Below are 18,982 nucleotides of genomic sequence, written 5' to 3'. Positions count from 1 at the left end.
GTCTATTGTCTACGCGTCTCCACGCATTTCCAATCGAGCGAAGACCTAGGTCTAGACAAGAGATTCGGATGCAGCCTGATTTTCATTTCTGAAAATCGTGATAGCGCCACCAATGGTTTCAGTTTAACCAATTATCATGGCTGCGCCCAATACACCGATGCGTGTGATTAGGGTTTTAGAATTCTACAGCGGAATTGGAGGAATGCATTTTGCCATCAAAGGTTTGGTGCCTCAAAAAAACAAAACAAAAACAAAAAAAAGTGTGAGGAGTTTGTGGGGAAAGCCTTTCATGTAGATTTGGGGGCAAAAGTTTTGTCAGCTTGGTGCATTTTTAGTGTGTAGTGTGGTGAATGGTAGAACTAGAAGTACATTACATATAGCGTGTGTGCATGTACATGTACAGGCGTGTCATACACAGTGTGGACCTCTGCACAAAAGAAGTCCACTTAATGCAGGGTACGGTGGCATTGTGTGGATTTGCACTTGTACACAAGGTTTCCCCCTCTCTGGAAAAGGGGTTTAGAGACATTTCGGGGTAGGGGTCATCTGTGGTAAAAGAAGAGGAATAGTCAAGGAAAACGTACATGTGCTAAAAGCCAGCCAAAAATTTTGATCTTGTTCCTGGTTGAGGAAAAATGAGTATTTTCACAGAGTTTTCTTAAAACAAAGGAATGTCCAAACTAGGTATGAAGCGTAAACGTGTGTGTGTGACTGTGTGTAGTGTCATGCATACATCAAAATTAGGGAGTCCTGTCCAGCGAAATATCTGGAAGTGTGTAAAAGTGTTTGTTTTCATCAATGATTTCTGCCCTTTTTGTGCACCAAATTTTATATTTTAAAGAGCAGTTGTGTCGTAAAAGAACCGAAATTTGTTTTGATACCATTTATTATGTCTGTTTTTGTGGAGTTTTGGGTGTAAAGTATGATGAAAATAATGTAAGTTCCTAGCCACTTATGCTACGTCAACAACTGTGTGCCGCCATCTTTGTTTGTTGTCGTGTGACATAGTCTCGTCTAAGCCTAATATCTTGCAATACTCAACCGGGTTTGGAATGATGTCATCATCTTATAGAGCTTAAAATACTCTTTCATTTGATGTATGACTTGAGGCATTTGACCGAAGCACCATCAAGCCTTGTTTTGGTTTGTGAAGACTACAAAAAGGAAACAAAAAGTGTGCATTTTTCCATTAAAAATCCCCCAAAAACATGTGTAAGGAGTTGATGAAACATATACACTGTATGAAACGGTGTTTATTTGGTAGCTTAGAATTTTAGGAAGAAAAGGAAGTTGCTTTTTTATCAAAAATTGATGTCGAACTGGTGCCGAACAGCCCTTTTGTATTTGGGTGCCGTCCGCAACTGTGCATATTATGGTGTATGCATGTGCATCAGATTGATGGATGGTGCATGGGGAGCAAGATGCAAATAACAAGTGCATAAACCACACGTGTCAATCAAATGTTATCCAAAGACCCTGTCAAGCACAAAAAGACTAATGACACCTGACAGACTTGGTCTCCTATTTTTTTAGCTATTTATTGATGACAAAATACCACATTAGAACTATGCTTCAGTGATCTTTCACACATCACTAAAAATTTCAAGCCCAACTCAACTGTCTTGTTACTGTATACATCATGTACGTGTATCCTGCGTTTATTATTGATTAAGTTCTCCATAATAAAAGATATTGTTTACTTTTAATACACTTCCTCTGTGACTTAACTAGAGATCTTTGTCCAACTCTGACATGGCTGGAAGTGGAACCGATGAGGAACAAGACTCCATGTGATTGAAATACATTGATGAAAAGAAACTTGTGCCCACCCCAAAAAAGTAACAGACTAATTACACCTAATCTTAATAACAAAAAAATGTATAACTTCACTATACTAACAGCTTTTGAGCGAAATTTTATGCCATTCAATTTCTTTTGAAATTCTCTTTCCAATGATACTAAATTTGTGGGGGCCAAACAAAAAAACTGAAAAGTGCTGGACTCCCTATTAAAATTCACTAAGTCCAAGAGAATTTTGCTCCCAAAAGTCCATGAAACACTTTCCCCACAAACTCCTTTCACTGCTCACATGCAAGTGGACTCTATGAAGAGCAAGTTAAGAACAAAGATGCGACTTTTTTGGTTTCTAAAGGTGGAGTCAGGTTGCAGCATTTTTCCCCGAATGATTGGTTTATCAGTAAGAAAGTCAAATTTTCTCAGAATTTACCATATCATTCGAAATAAAAAAAAATAGGGTTAGCGCAATTAGAGTGTTTTCTTTGGGGTTTATTTTTTGGGGGGGGAGCTCACCAGTTTAGATTAAAATGACAAAAAGTGGGAGACGGGCTCCCAGATATTCAATCCTACAATAAATACTTGTAGATAGTCGTAGGCCATGATGTAGTGAGGCCCCTAACTTTAAGTCAAGCGTGTATCTGAAAAACTGTCTTTTAGTTTTTGGCCTACGCACGTCGTGCAGATGGCTCATCATTGTAGCCATCTTTGTCTTTCAAAGTGTGCTAACGTAAGGGGGTGCTGTACCATGTTTGGGTTAGGCCCATATGTATGTAGATTGGGCCTACTCCCACTTGCAGACTTTTGGCTTACCTCGTATAAATTTGAAAACTTTAAAGGAGCTTTGAATACTGCATACTGCATTCATCCCACGAACAAACTGTGATGATCAGACTGTGATTTGTTTTGAAGTAAAGGTTTTTCTCTGAAACTTCAAAACCTCCAGAAACTTGTCTCCAATTTCTCAAACATCACAAACAACAGTTCCGAACAAAACAGAAAAAGAATAAAGGAGCAAACATTATGTTTTCATTTTAAAAAATGACATCCTTTTACATGTAGAGCTTTGGCAAAGTGAATTTTTCTCTCTGTCATTTCAGAAAGTCATCTGGATGCGACTGTGATAGCCGCTGTTGACATCAATGATGTTGCCAACAAGGTGTACAAATATAACTTCCCACACGCAAACCTCATGCAACGGAATATCCAGGTATTATGAAATTGGCTGCTATCAATATTCATAAACATGCAGTACATATAGATTGTTTTGTTTATTTTCTCACAGTTTCATTGATGGTAAATACTTTAAACCACAAGGTTCATGTGCCTCCCGCAGCAGAGGTCCATGCCCCCTCCCCCTTTGGGTTAATTTAGAATTACATAAGGAACCCAACTTACAACATTTTGACCCAAAATGGAAAAGAAAACAATATTGATATGGGATTCGCTATTATTTTCTGGTCTAATTGACATTGATAGTCATCATTACCCCCCCCCCCAAAAAAAAAGAAATGTATGGAAATTGTTAGACTACTGTATTTCTCATGTTGGGGTACACCAGAATATATACATATTTTTTTCAGCCCTTTTAAGTGGTAATTTGTGGTAAAGTGTGGTGCATTTGTGATAAATACGTTTTCTGTCTTCACCAGAAAACACATTTTGATGTTTATTGGTAAGAACAAAAATAATAATCTGTGCGGAAATGCTGGTAGGGGCCTGGTTGGTGTCTCTCTAACACGTGAAGCCTACAGGTATAAATGGCCTCCCTCAATAGATTCTAAACTAGTGACCCTTTTACGCGTATTTCTCAGAAACAGGTCCCGAATTTCCTATGTAAGGGGGACAGCTGGTGCAGCCATTTAGGGTAAACTAGTCTCAGTGAGTATACTGTAGATGCTAGCCAATGAGGGCACACTGGTTCCAGTGAGTATAGATGCTAGCCAATGAGGGCACACTGGTTCCAGTGAGTATAGATGCTAGCCAATGAGGGCACACTGGTTCCAGTGAGTATAGATGCTAGCCAATGAGGGCACACTGGTTCCAGTGAGTATAGATGCTAGCCAATGAGGGCACACTGGTTCCAGTGAGTATAGATGTTAGCCAATGAGGGCACACTGGTTCCAGTGAGTATACTGTAGATGCTAGCCAATGAGGGCACACTGGTTCCAGTGAGTATAGATGCTAGCCAATGAGGGCACACTGGTTCCAGTGAGTATACTGTAGATGCTAGCCAATGAGGGCACACTGGTTCCAGTGAGTATAGATGCTAGCCAATGAGGGCACACTGGTTCCAGTGAGTATAGATGTTAGCCAATGGGGGCACACTGGTTCCAGTGAGTATAGATGTTAGCCAATGAGGGCACACTGGTTCCAGTGAGTATAGATGTTAGCCAATGAGGGCACACTGGTTCCAGTGAGTATAGATGTTAGCCAATGAGGGCACACTGGTTCCAGTGAGTATAGATGTTAGCCAATGAGGGCACACTGGTTCCAGTGAGTATAGATGTTAGCCAATGAGGGCACACTGGTTCCAGTGAGTATAGATGCTAGCCAATGAGGGCACACTGGTTCCAGTGAGTATAGATGTTAGCCAATGAGGGCACACTGGTTCCAGTGAGTATAGATGTTAGCCAATGAGGGCACACTGGTTCCAGTGAGTATAGATGTTAGCCAATGAGGGCACACTGGTTCCAGTGAGTATAGATGTTAGCCAATGAGGGCACACTGGTTCCAGTGAGTATAGATGCTAGCCAATGAGGGCACACTGGTTCCAGTGAGTATAGATGCTAGCCAATGAGGGCACACTGGTTCCAGTGAGTATAGATGTTAGCCAATGAGGGCACACTGGTTCCAGTGAGTATACTGTAGATGCTAGCCAATGAGGGCACACTGGTTCCAGTGAGTATAGATGCTAGCCAATGAGGGCACACTGGTTCCAGTGAGTATACTGTAGATGCTAGCCAATGAGGGCACACTGGTTCCAGTGAGTATAGATGCTAGCCAATGAGGGCACACTGGTTCCAGTGAGTATAGATGTTAGCCAATGGGGGCACACTGGTTCCAGTGAGTATAGATGTTAGCCAATGAGGGCACACTGGTTCCAGTGAGTATAGATGTTAGCCAATGAGGGCACACTGGTTCCAGTGAGTATAGATGTTAGCCAATGAGGGCACACTGGTTCCAGTGAGTATAGATGTTAGCCAATGAGGGCACACTGGTTCCAGTGAGTATAGATGTTAGCCAATGAGGGCACACTGGTTCCAGTGAGTATAGATGCTAGCCAATGAGGGCACACTGGTTCCAGTGAGTATAGATGTTAGCCAATGAGGGCACACTGGTTCCAGTGAGTATAGATGTTAGCCAATGAGGGCACACTGGTTCCAGTGAGTATAGATGTTAGCCAATGAGGGCACACTGGTTCCAGTGAGTATAGATGTTAGCCAATGAGGGCACACTGGTTCCAGTGAGTATAGATGCTAGCCAATGAGGGCACACTGGTTCCAGTGAGTATAGATGCTAGCCAATGAGGGCACACTGGTTCCAGTGAGTGTAGATGTTAGCCAATGAGGGCACACTGGTTCCAATGAGTATAGATGTTAGCCAATGAGGGCACACTGGTTCCAGTGAGTATAGATGTTAGCCAATGAGGGCACACTGGTTCCAGTGAGTATACATGTTAGCCAATGAGGGCACACTGGTTCCAGTGAGTATAGATGTTAGCCAATGAGGGCACAGTGGTTCCAATGAGTGTAGGTGCTAACCAGTGAGGGCACACTGGCTGCAGTGAGTGTACATGTAGGTGCTAGCCACTGAGGGCACACTGGTTTCAGTGAGTATAGATGCTAGCCAATGAGGGCACATTGGTTCCAGTGAGTGTAGGTGCTAGCCAGTGAGGGCACACTGGCTGCAGTGAGTGTAGGTGCTAGCCAATAAGGGCACAATGGTTCCAGTGAGTGTAGGTGCTAGCCAATAAGGGCACAATGGTTCCAGTGAGTGTAGGTGCTAGCCAGTCATGGCACAATGGTTCCAGTGAGTGTAGGTGCTAGCCAATGAGGGCACACTGGTTGCAGTGAGTGTAGGTGCTAGCCAGTGAGGGCACACTGGTTGCAGTGAGTGTAGGTGCTAGCCACTGAGGGCACACTGGTTGCAGTGAGTGTAGGTGCTGGTCAAGGCTCACAGCTTTTACGGAGTTTCATGATCTGACTGCTTGCATTGTGAATATGCCAGCTCAGCTTCTGTCTTTCTCCAATTGTTCAGGGAGTATGTACATAGCATATATACCGATACTTTTGTTCAGAAGTTACAACCAAAGGGAGGTTTTCCTTTACAGTTCCTTTTCTGTACATGCACTCATGCAGTCAATTACAGTGGAGGAGTTTGACGAGATGGAGGCAGACATGTTTCTCATGAGTCCACCCTGCCAACCATTCACAAGGTAAGGACCACCTGCCGAGAGTTTTTTGGAGGTTTTGGTCCGGTGTTTTGTGTCTTATTACCTGGGTCTTCAGTTTTTGTTTTAGTAAGTATCTCGACTCAGCCCAGTCACCTTTGGTTTTGTGCAAGTATTTTTTGCATACTTATCATTTTATTATGATCAAATGCTGGGCAGTACCATATATTTCTTGGCGCCTTTCCTTTTGTAGCACCTAAACTTGAAACTTATGCGGCACGAGTAGCAACCCTGATTCAGTGTGCATGAAAGTGTGACATTGTATTGATGTCATCTGATACATGTACCAAACCGCATGAGATAATAGCTGAAAAAATGACCAGCACTGCTTCTTTCAACTGTATCAGTTGTTAAGACAAGTGATGTTTAATTCGATTTAATGTGAGGGGAAAAGTTGCTGCACGAGCAGCAGAGGGCGCTCTCACCTGGCAACATTGCTGATAATCTGTGCATGTACGTGTATGTAATGCAGAAAGGAAAAGACCATGCACTGTACATTTCTCGGCCAGGATATTGGTTCCCTGCCGACTTTTGCTGATAATATTGTTTATAACATGGCATAAATTGAGTGAATCGTAAATATGTGTTGTGTTGCTTTTCCCATCTGGGCTAAAATTGGTCATAGTATAACAAAAGACCACCCACTTATGCTCTGCCCCATAATGTTCTGACTAATCATGGTCACAATGGCCGCGATAGTCCAAGGTAATGTGCAGTTTTACCCATGAACACATTTTGGAGCTTGGGGCATGCGGTGGCCATTGGAGTAGTCTTAATTAGTTGAAAGACCATCATGCCTTTTTTCATAACATGTTTCCATTCCTTTCTTCCCCTGGCGGAAGAATTTTTTAATTGGCCGACACATCTTTGTGAATGTTAATTTTGATCAATTTCAGCTAGCTTTTGATGCCGGGATCATGTTTCACCATGGAGTATCAATTTCCTTCATATTGGTGCATGTATTTCATTCTTACACATGGTCATCCAAAAATTGTGTCTGGTACTGATCCAATATGTTCTGTGCCATTGTGAGGACCTGTACATGTATGCATGGCTAACAAATGTGAAGTACATGTAGGTCTTCGAGGCACAAATGCTGTCTTTTGATTGTCGGATTATGTCCATTCACAGTGATAAGTTGACTCTTCTACATCTACCTTCTGCAGGGTTGGTCTGAAGGGAGATCTGCAGGATCCACGTACCCAGAGTTTCTTGCATCTACTCCAGACGCTGCCCCGGTGAGTGTGCCAGCAGGCCTTGCAAAATAACCGGAGCATTAACCCTGTACAGGTGTCATAAAACTGAGGTTGAAGTACCACAATATCAAACTTTGTGAGAAAAAGAGAAGATATTGCTTATTTCGCCATAAAAATAGGTGTAGGCTATACAGAATAGTGATGGCAATTATCCCATCCAGTGTCTATTGTGTGGTTCACCTGTCAGTCTTTGTTGTTTCTCACCTTCTCCTAAAGTGCCATTTTTAGATACTTTGTACTCGAATACGGAAGTCGTCTCTCAATATAATTGATGAGGTTGTGTCCTAGGTTTGTTTTTCTTGTGAACTGATCCAATACTCTCTTGTTTGTGACAGCTTGGCCAGAATGCCCAGCTACATTCTGGTGGAGAATGTTCAAGGCTTTGAAGGATCCAACTCCAGGTACGAGTGTCCCGTGTCTTCATAAAGGAGCTTTTGACGGGCAGGAAGGGGAATGTATTAATGAAAGGAGACAGTATGTGGGTCTGCATTTAACCACTTCGAGTTGGGGTGCCCGGTACCCGAGATTTTGGCTTTATACGCACAGCCGGGGTGCCCGAAATCGGACAAAGGAGCTGGGCCTTGTAACAAAAGACGGTACTTGGAACAAAAGACCGCGCTGCTGGGAATTGCCAACATTTTTTCAATCGTCAATAGCGGTGGTAATTCTTCATTTTTTGGAAGCGGTATACCAATGTCTGTAGCATTCAGTGGAGCAAATTACGACTGTCCAGTAAATGAAGTTATGAATTTTTGAAGAATTTTGAAAACACAAATCTTGAAAGTCCTCAGGGAACTTGTCATGGAACTTCAAATTAAACCCGGCAGCAAGTGATTAAAGTAACTGAATTGATGTACACGTAGCATGGTTGTTATTAGGGCACATGAACCCAAAGTCGGGAATGCTGGAGGTCCATTGGTGCGTTCCAGTGGAACATGCACACAGTGCCATGCATCTGGACCGTTCCATTGCCTGGGTTTCTGCCATACCATGGGAATGGCTGCCAGGGTCTCTGCCATACCATGGGAATGGCTGCCAGGGTCTCTGCCATAGCCTGGGAATGGCTGCCAGGGTCTCTGCCATACTATGGGAATGGCCAGTCTGTCCAGTGGAAGGTTGGAATACTCCTGTCTGGGCACATGCTGTGCCATCAAGAATGTACTAACCATGTCAAACTTTGGGACAATCTTTTATATTGTCTCTTTCTTTTATTTCCTCAAAGGGCTCAGCTTGTGAAGACTTTGGAGAACTGTTGCTATGACTACCAGGTGTGTTGACTTTGCCACTCTCATCTCCTTATCCGATGTGAATGTATGATCTAAAGTTCGTCATGCGCATGAACATAGCAGAAAAAATGTTTCTGGCAAAAGGGTGTAAGAGACACACTCTCTTTATTTAGTAAAAACGGATACAATTTACTACAAATCAATGTAGGTTGTTCAAAAAGCAACCTTTGAACAACTTATTAAATGACTTGGGAACATTTTTAACTTTTTGCAAAGAAATCTTTATATTTTATTAAAATAAAACAGTTGCATACATACGTCCTTTTTGCCAGGAAAAGTTTTTTTTCAGTGCTCATGTTTCCCGGCAAAAAGCTGTAAGTGCTTATGTCCTTCTTCTTATTATATTGTATTTATATTTATTTTTAATACCTAACCTGTAAATGGCAATTTCTTCGCTGTTGGTTATGGAAACAAAATAAAAAATGTTTCTCTTGTGATGATTGTCAAACAGGAGTTCCTTCTCTCCCCAACGCACTTTGGCATTCCCAACCAACGCCTCCGCTACTTCCTCGTCGCCAAACGTCGCCCTCTAGTGTTCAGCCCCGCCCTCATTTCAACGCGGGAGCACCAGGTCTTGCGGGAACAGCGGGTCAACTCCGCTATGCCCCATGATCCAAATTGTCTGAAAACTGAATCTGCTGCCCCTAAAGGTGTTGCCGTTACAGCCGACAGTGAAAGTGAGTTACTGGTAGATGACTTGGAGAGAGTGCCTATAGGTTACAGCCAGGATGACAGTGAGGCTAAACCAAGAACTAGCAAGCATCATGTGCATGAGTCCAGCCTCGCTTGTTGCAATGAAGGAAGTAACCCAAATGTTGTCACAGATCAGACAGAAGACACCCAGTCTGGAGACTACTTGAAAGAGTCTGTTGCAGTGTGTAATGATATTGTGACTGGCGAGAATGCAGGCCATGACAATGTGCACTCCAATTGCATTTGCTGCAGTAAAGTGGAAAGTAGGGCTGGAGAGGTGTCTGTTTTGTCCCATTGCTTGAGGAAAGACTTGCCAAAAGGCAACAGTTTGTCTGCTTGTGGGTCTTCAAGCAAGAAGTCCAGTGATGGGGGCGTGATGGATGAACGTTGTCGATGTACAGCCAGCAGAAGTTGCTCATCCACTCAGAATCATGAACCCACAGTGTGTGACCCTCTAAGCGCTCTGAAAAAGCCTTGCGAGGAGGGACTGCCAGTTTCGGGCAAGAAGGTGGGCGACTACCTGGAGAATCTCCCAGAAGATGAGGTGAAGCAGCTGCTCCTCCTGGATGTCCTGCTGAAGAGGTTTGCCCGCATCATGGATGTTGTCGTGGCAACGGACAGCCACACTAGATGCTTCACCAAGGCGTGAGTGAAAATTGGTAATCAGTCAGTTGGAGGGATTGGAGAGGGGTGGGGGAGAGGTTGGGGGTGGGGGGAGCGTGATTGAATGCCAACCTTCGAAAGTGCAGCAGAGCTTTGAAAGAAGAGTGCTTTGTAACCTTCTGACACTATTCGTAGCAAACTAAAGTCTTAAATGTTTACTATTTGTGTAGAGTGGGATCACGTGGCATTCGGCAGGGTTGTCATCTCAGCAGTATTGGGTTTGGTTGCATTAAGCTGGTTGCCTGATTGGAACCTGAGTTGTTGCATCTGGCCACCGGATTGCCAGGAATACAAAATTTGACGACAAAGTCCTTTGCTGAAGACAGGGTTTGGACTTTATTTCCTGTAATGCACACACAGATGCCTGGCCTATAGGCTGTAATTGTGACAGGGTGCTGTAAAGAAGTTCGACCACATCTGCTCTTGGCAAATTTGGCAGATGTCTACCCTAGCAATTCTGAGCGTAAGTCGGGTGCGAGCATAAATCACATGCGGGAAAGTTGGGTCGCATGGCACAGTGTGTGTGTATTAGCTATGTATAAAGCATTACATGTATACAAACTGCATGCGCCATTATGCTAATTCATGGGAGCTGGATGCACACTCCGACTTTCTCAGGTTGGCCGGCCGAAATCGGCACTATGAAATTTGAGCTGGTTTCGATGGACTACCCTGGCAATCAAAATTTAGAAGCCACTGTGGTGGCATCATGATTAAATTTCGAAGACCACCTTGATCAATATGACGCGGTCCGATTTGCCCCAGTGTGGCTGACACATGTTGAGGAATACACCTGTGAGCATTAAGCCACTGCAGTAGGAGATGCCAATCCTGTGTCACGTACGAGTCTTAACCTGAGCAGGTGCATTTTGGCAAGTCGCAACGCCCTATTGGTCTGAGAGAAATGTAATGCACGTACCAGCTGCGTGCAAACAGGGTGGTCCCATAGTATTTTCTGGACTCTGGATTAGCCTAAGTGGCGTCTCCCTGGGTCAGCTGGTAGAGTGGAGGAGGACCTACATGAAATGTTGGTGCCTAGGCCCTACAGAACTTTTAGGGCCTGTTTGGTTTCACACGGATCTGGATCATGATCGGTGATCCCAAAGCTGATTTCGCGCTTTCCATTGGGCAGGCTCTGGTGTCATTGAAGCCACGTCAGAATTTCTGATCGAGATCCAGATCCGCGTGAAACAAATGAGTCCTTAATCTGGCCCTAAGATCCTGACACATACAGTGTACTTGCCCCACTTTAGGAATTATCCCAATCAGAAGGGACGCTGGTATGTGAGGATGGTTATCAGTTGGCTGCTTCTTGCACCATGCCTGAAAATGATCATATCTCCCGCTCGCAGCTTCTCTCATAGCTTCTGCAGTAGGAGATCTTTGACAGTGTCAGATTTCCCCTTTTTTTGCCTGGTTTGTCAGATATGGTCATTATGTGGAAGGCACTGGCTCTCTGCTTCAGATGAACAACACTACACAGGTTAGGCCAGCTTAACTACATTGCTTTTACTTCCCACCTTCCAAAAAAATTGTTTTTCAAGAAACATTCATCAACTCTTCCTAAATCTAAGGCTGTGTTTGATCGTCTTGGCTGTGACTTTCAATAATAGATGCATGAGTAGGGAAGGTAGCCACAGCCCCTTGTTGCTTGCTTCTCTAGGCATGTGTGTGTGTTGTATAGCCTAATCATTCAGATGCCTACGTTCACCTGTGTGTGGGGCTCTCTGTGAACTTGTAGATGTATGCATGTGCATTGGTAGGAGTTTTTCCAGTTAGGGGAAGTACCGTTTTCCAAGGGGGAAGATTTTGCGTAGGGGGAAGAAAGAACACTGAACAGTATAAAAGCAACTGATAAACCATTATCGGTGGTCTGGGGTCAATTTCACAGTATTTTTAAACAGACTGGGCGACTTTATTGTCATTCTTTTCACTGTTCCCTCCTGACACCCTTGAAGATATGTATGGTTTTGTAGTAACATCTCTTTGAAATAATGTAATACCTTGCATTTTATCATGGAAGCTCTTGATTGGTTGGTGCTAGTTGTTGAAAAATGATGTACATCTATACTGTTATATACTTGGTTGTAGAGTACCAATGTATGTAAAAGGCATTAGCGCGAGGATCAACGTGTGAACCAACAGACATACGTACAGACATACGTACTCTCTCTGTTTGCACTGTAATTTCTGTTTCAAAAACATGGCACGCGTCGGTACTCTATTATACTTTTCTTCTTTTGGCACCAAAGACTTCTGAATCAGTGAGGTAAAATATTCTGCAAATACAGAGGGCTCTTTTCCATTTTACGTTTGAAATATAAAAAGGCTTAAAGATTCACTGTTGCATCATTAACATAACCATAAGTCCCAGTTCATAGATGACTGCAGAAGTCACAGGTTCCAATCCTGATTCAGCTGGTGAATCTTTGTCCCACAAGGTCCTGGAAAGTGCTCAGTGAACTATTTGTTATCACCACGAAGTACGCCAAAGATGGACTTGATCAGACATTCCCAAAGCAAATTTACCAAAGTCTACAGCAAGATTTGATCTTCCAGTTGACTTAAAAATGTCTTGCCTTTTACCCGTCATTTAGGGAAGGCCTCTTCTAAAGAACTGCTGCAAAGAGATTGAGAGGATCACAGAGGAGTACCTGGAGCAACTGCGCCGTCTTAGGATCCGATACTTCACATCAAGAGAGATCGCCAACTTGCACCACTTTCCGGCAGATTTTGGTGAGGATGTAAACCTGGGGTCAATCCCAGAGAAACATAAAAAGATTTAAATGTGCAGAGAGCTTCTCCGTGAGTGAAGCTTTAAGACTGATTTTCTACCATTAGTGGATCAGGGTGGGGGGGGAGTGGGGGAGAGAACAGGGGTAGTTCGTCCTATCCCCCTCGGCAACAAAGGGAACAAACTTCTTGAAAAAGTAATTCAAGGAAAGCCAAGTTGTGAGGGGATAATGCAATTAATATAACTTGCAAGCAGTTTTGAGTGAACGAATCCCAAACTCGACCAAGAGAGGGTGCAATTTTCCTAGCAACAGATTGGAGGCTCTTTTGGTTGGAACTGTACTTAGCTAGTTCACAAACAACTGTGAAATGTACGTGTTATGGGTACATCGTTCACAACAAAATGATCAGTCGCGACTAACGGCTCTTTTCAACCGATGAAGGGTTCGCACACAATAAAATGGATCCCACTTTTTTGTTTTTACAACTGCTTTTGCAGATTTTCCAGTCGAGCTAACAAGGAGGCAGCGATACCGCTGCCTAGGCAACAGCCTGAATGTTCACGTGGTGTCCGTCCTGCTGAGATACATGGTCACAGAGTGTGCCCAGTGACTCTGCCAACGTCATCAGCCACCCTCATTTGACCAAACCAAAGAAAATGGGAACAGAGTGAGCAGATGATAAAGGCACCTGACCGTTTTTGCCATGATTTCAGCAAGCCTACAAACATGGTCTTTTCTCTTCCCTCAAGAGTGTTGGCAAGAAAAGGATGACCAATCTTCCTTTTTCACGGATTCATGGAAAGTGTACACATCTGCTAACCACGAGTACATTTATATTTGTTCAGACGTGCACTGGATTCAGCCACTTCAAGTGTCGTTGTAATGCATAACAGACTTTGTATTATGAATGGAACAGAGTGGCGTTGTTGATAACACAGGAAACAAGCTGCAGGGAGTTTGGACAGCTTATTTGAGGAGCTGGGGGGGTATTATTGTTTGGCTGAAAATTTGGATTTTTGAAAAAGGAAAGATAATGGGTGCCAACTTTTATGATACACAACCAAATGCCTGAAAGACCAATTTGCAAGAGATATTAGAGCAGTATTTGTACGGAACATCTCACTGCAACCTCATACTTTTCTATGTTAAATGCCTTTTGCCACCGCAACAGGCCATGCACAGCAGGCGAATTCAGTCTCTCGGTCTTTGCATGTGTGTGCGGAACAATGGGCATTAGGTGGTTAAGTCTTCATCGGCAAAGCCCTGTCATCGTCAGCTTGGTGCGGGAAGGGACTGTCACTCAGTACCAGCTGGTGGGGGGGGGGCCACATCACAAAACCAACCGATGATTTTGATTCTCATGGCTTTTTGTCAATGGGGAGGGGGCAGCTGCTTGGGGGAGGCACACCCCCTCCGGGCTCCTTGAATGATGAGCCTTCATCCAGAGGTGTATTGAGGCAAGCGTCAGACTTAAACCCATCAGCCATTCCTGTGTTTACGCACTAACACATATTGTTAACACGTCCATGAGGCAAATAATAAATATATCAAGGCTTTTGATCTTTTTCTCCACAACATCATGTTCAATGCGCCCAGAGCCGCGTTCACTTTTGGATTTGCCCCCCGACACCTAAACCTGGATACGCCCCTGGACGGTACAGCCCAGTCGCTCCATCTGCTACATTTAGAACCTGGCTATGCTGCTATTCCCTGGAAGGTTAGACTTGAATCAAGTCGGACTTACTAGTCAGTTATCTCTTAGGCTCGTGCTCACTACACGGTCGTCCCGCTCGGCCCGGCACCTAGCTTAACCCTTATACATGTAAGGCGCTGTGATATCCATTGTCCGGTTTTGTTTAATGCATGTTTATAGAAGACCTAGTCTTTCTGATAATGCTTCCGTTTTTGCCGTACAGCTCCGTCTTTTTGTCTGCTTAATTTTTTCGTATCTTTACTTAAATTTATTTTGTTGTCATAATTTTCTACATGTATTTTCGTCATATTCCATACATGGCATTATGGAAATAAATGTTGTTGTTGTTGTTGAATTTTTAGGTTAATTTGGTACTACTTTGCATATCATTTGATAGCCTTCATTGTACAATGTGTGTCATGCGTCACCAGTCCGGATTTCTGAACTGAACTCATAGTAATACCGTAAGTGGACACAAGAGGGCGCGAAGCAGGTGACGGCGCGCAGTCTCGATATGTATCCAAAGCAGAAACCAAGACTTAACAGAGATCCCGACTAGAGTCGAGTCTACTGGAAGGTTGGAATCAGCCCCAAAAGGACGCCGATGTTTTTGTGAATAGGCCGGCACCGATCGATGTGGATTGGCCAGACTAAAGTTTGCCAAAATTTTCCTTTCACTAATTGGTTGAAAGTTACCGAGAGTAGTCCACACTCGAAGGTACGGTTACCATTTAGGCCGTTGTACGATTCTGAAATTAATTAGATAAGCTTGAATTATGTGTGTGTAAATCTGTCAGCTGTACAACTTTAGAATAGATCAATCATGGGTTAAGCCCTGTGTTTTATAAATACATTTTAAAGAATGTTTGGGTCTTTTTTTGTTTTTATCTTCTACAACAGATGTAAAGGCGCCCCTATTTATCGAATGATTTCACCCATAATTAAGATGACTGCCAGGGTATTTATACACGGAAGATTTTATCATATATAAATTTTGGATAACCATCTTCATTGAACAATAAATAAATTACCTGTACTGCAATAGTTCAGTTTCGTGCAGTGACGTATCTAAAACTTGGAGGTTAAAGCAAAGAATAATGTAGTTTATATTGTTGGAACGAGACTAGATGCAACATCCGCCATTTTGGAAAATAGGTCAGTCAAAAATAAATTACCCGTCTGCAACACACAACAATTTGTTTACTCGCGCGCTCGCTGACGTTCAATGCGAAGCTCCACGGCCAGTTCTGCAAGTTTGTAGCCACTGTTTGGGAGCTTGAAAACACATACGCGCCAAAAACAATCTGAATACGACCGAGGGATGTCTTATGCTCTCCAGATGTAAGACATTATCGTCATGGGTTGTGGAAATAGCTCAGAAACGGAGGGACGAAAGGAGGAGGAGCACGGTTTTTTTCACCGAAGGCCGAAAGTGAGCATACGGGTTGGACCGCATGTGGGCCTAGAGGAGGTCTCAAAAGATGAAACGCTTGTTGTATTCGTGTTTGGTGAGTTTGAGTTCGTTTTTGCCATTTGGGGCACTCCTTTTAAATGAAACACACACCATACCTTATTACCTGATCATGATCTGATCATGGTTAGGCCCAACAAAAAAATAGCTGTGTTTCTGAATTTTGGTTACCGGGTTGGATGTATCCTATTATATTTTGCCAGCGACGGCAAAAGTTTCTCAAAGCTATTTTGCCGGGATGTGTTTCCGAATGTATACACAGTAGAAAATACCCCCATTGCAGTAGATCAATAGGATAAATTGAATGCTTGCATGAGCACGAGGCTCCAGGTTCAAACCCCAATGGAGAATTTTTTTTTTAATTTCTTTTTCCTAGCACAGTACTGAGTAGCCTTTTTTTAAAGAAATAAAAATCTGAAATTTAATTAAGGTTACATCCATTTCTTTCTATTTTTTGTGGTTTTGGAGGATTTTTTTTAAAGGGAAATAGAAGTCTGAAATTTTGTAGGTTTGATATCCACCCCTACCGTACATTAACCTTTACCCCCAAGCTGCCAAGGGTTGCTGGCCCTAACCTTCCCCATTCACACAAAGTTAAACACCCAAATGGGACTTTGTGCACAGAGGCTGTTGGACTGTTTTTCTGAGGTATGCCAAACCCAATGCAAATGCCAGCTGTTATGGGCCTACCAGACCTATCCCCACAGAATTAAACACTTTACTACTGTTTAATTCTGTGTAGTTTGGGAAGGGTAGGGTTAATGAAAGTGTAGAACCAGACTAAGGAAAACGTCATAGTCTGATGACGTAATGAGAATTGGCCAATGAAAACACGTCCCGGCCAAATATTGTTTTGGAACTTTAGCCGTCACCTGCTAAATACATGTATCCACTGCCTACCGCCGTACCGGGTTACCTGACCAACCTAGAAAATCAGGCGGAACCTAGGGGCCTATAGGCCTATCTTTTTATTTGATAAATCAATAAAATATAAAAAACTTATGGTGCCTTGCCCAGAGCCTAATTTTGTGTACATCGTCCCGTACATTATTGTTTAATTTATTTTTTTTTCATGAGATGGACGGCAATACGATAATCTTTGGCTTTATTAATTCGTGGCGCAAGCCAACCCTTGCTCTTATGTGTTTATTTTTCAACAACCAGTTCTGCTTTACTACTCAATCACAGTGCTGAGCCTATGTAATATTGACGTACATTGTACCCCCAGATTTGGGCCAGAACTGTGGGGTCCGACGTCCACTCCGCTCCCTTGTAGAGCAGAGCAGATGTCGGGCCCCACAGTTCTGGGGGGTGTACATGCACGTGCACATGTATAGTATTAATCTGACACTGACTTAGGCCTAGTACCTGTTACAAATATACGTGCCCCCCCCAAATACAGATCATCATCTAACCCCAATCTTTTGGGCTATAAAAATTTAGAGTAAAAAAAACACAATTTACCCAACGAAGCACCCTAATTGTCCCTAATTTATTTTTCAGTACTAACAGGAGGCACAACTAGTTTTTTGTTTGGCCTTAGCAGGTTAGGTCCGAGGTCTTTCAAACTTCCAATTTAGGCCCAGAACATTAACCAGTTAATATGGTTAACGTGTTAGCATGGTTAGCCTACCAGTAACATTATCATGGTTACATGTACATCATGGGGAACAGGTCAACTTGTACCTTGGACAACTTGTACCGGTACTATGGACATGATGGACAACTCGCACTATCAACTCAACATAGGCCTAACTGTACCAACTCGTACATGTACCTTTGCCGAGTCGCACTTTGGACAACTCGTACCGTACTTCCTGTAAACAATGGTAAACACAACTGACAAGACAACTCGTACATGTACCTTCACAGGAATCAGAGCTTGCTCAGAGCATATTATTGTAATTAACTTGAACTATAATCTGATAATTTGATTTCTTCGTCATGTATTCGTCACGTAATTTTGGCTACACTGCCTTCCTTACATGCCAGTGGGGTGACATTAATGTGAGACACGTTGACGTCTCGCATGTGCATGCATGGTCAGGCAACTGACGCTGGTCAATGTGGCCAGCCGTCGTTGCATGCATTTTGGAATCTTCACTGTGCAGTCCACTGTGTCAATAAGGTGATGTCTGTTTTTATTTACTTCAAAGTTTACAAAGGAATGTCAGTTCACTCAGTTATAACTTGTTCCCCCCCCAAAAAAAAATGAGGAAGGCAACCACCCCTCCAAAAATATTTAAAAATGAGACCAGAAACATTTCCATAAGAAATCAAAACATAACAAGTATTACTAAGTACACCCCCAAAGTTACTGAACAAAGCCATCATTACCCCACATATATAACATTGAGCACAATTTGTGAATGCTTACAATTTTAATGCTGCGAACTGTGAGATTTCTAGAGGGAGTCTTGATGGTTAGAATAGCATTCGGCAGGGATTGCGATTTCCTTAAGCCCTGTTTGTTTCACATGGATCTGGATCACGATCAGTGCTCTGTCATTAGTTTACAGAAAACGGACACCTAAACCCGCCTAATGGATGGTGCGAGGATCCCTAATCGCTATCCAGATCCGTGCGAAACAAACAGGCCCTTAAAAGTAAATGATCTCCACTCGGAAGTCTCCAGCTGCCTCAGTTGGGCCTATAGTATTGGAACAGGCACCAGTAAAGCTGGGAAACTCTTTAATTGAGCATGTTGAGTGAGGGCTAGAAATCCAGTACAAACTAGTAGGCAAACTAGTAGGCCTTAGGCCTACTTGTACCCAGTACATGTACATGTAGGTCTAGGGCTTACTTGCAGGCCTTGTAGTATTGCAGTTTTGGGGGTTGTTTCCAAATTTGTTTTTTGGGGGGATCCACAATGTACATGTACATTTAGGCCTAGGCCGCAGCCAACTTTTATGAGATTTTTTTTTCTAATTAGACCTAC

The 18,982-nt window shown here is 43.1% G+C and overlaps 2 protein-coding genes across 4 annotated transcripts in view; both read left to right on the top strand.

The window, feature by feature from the left end:
* The first annotated feature begins 5 nt into the window (after positions 1 to 5).
* Positions 6 to 14,940, top strand: LOC110987477 (tRNA (cytosine(38)-C(5))-methyltransferase-like). 3 transcript variants are annotated; one of them, XM_087131030.1, is made up of 11 exons: positions 6 to 221; positions 2,153 to 2,197; positions 2,895 to 3,004; positions 6,156 to 6,232; positions 7,414 to 7,485; positions 7,839 to 7,904; positions 8,726 to 8,771; positions 9,241 to 10,127; positions 11,571 to 11,628; positions 12,743 to 12,881; positions 13,378 to 14,940. In XM_087131030.1, exons 1-11 carry the CDS (start codon positions 137 to 139, stop codon positions 13,488 to 13,490), a joined length of 1,698 nt encoding a protein of 565 aa, XP_086987156.1. In that variant the 5' UTR covers positions 6 to 136; the 3' UTR covers positions 13,491 to 14,940. The 3 variants fall into 3 exon arrangements, 2 of the variants coding, with proteins under 2 accessions (XP_086987156.1, XP_086987157.1); XR_015423618.1 differs by lacking the exon at positions 11,571 to 11,628; XM_087131031.1 differs by lacking the exon at positions 2,153 to 2,197.
* Positions 14,941 to 15,717: 777 nt separating this feature from the next.
* LOC110987478 (uncharacterized) overlaps positions 15,718 to 18,982 on the top strand; it is a 44,572-nt gene continuing 41,307 nt past the window's right edge. The window contains exon 1 of the mRNA XM_022250232.2: positions 15,718 to 16,081. Within this exon, the coding sequence (XP_022105924.1) occupies positions 15,931 to 16,081 (151 nt within the window). The 5' untranslated portion in view covers positions 15,718 to 15,930. The remainder of the gene's footprint in view (positions 16,082 to 18,982) is intronic.

The sequence above is a fragment of the Acanthaster planci genome, linkage group LG21 (genome assembly GCF_054643075.1).
Source record: "Acanthaster planci isolate LZ-2023a linkage group LG21, COTS_SCS, whole genome shotgun sequence".
Taxonomy (NCBI): Eukaryota; Metazoa; Echinodermata; class Asteroidea; order Valvatida; family Acanthasteridae; genus Acanthaster; species Acanthaster planci.
This window is presented reverse-complemented; position numbering and strand designations above follow the sequence as displayed.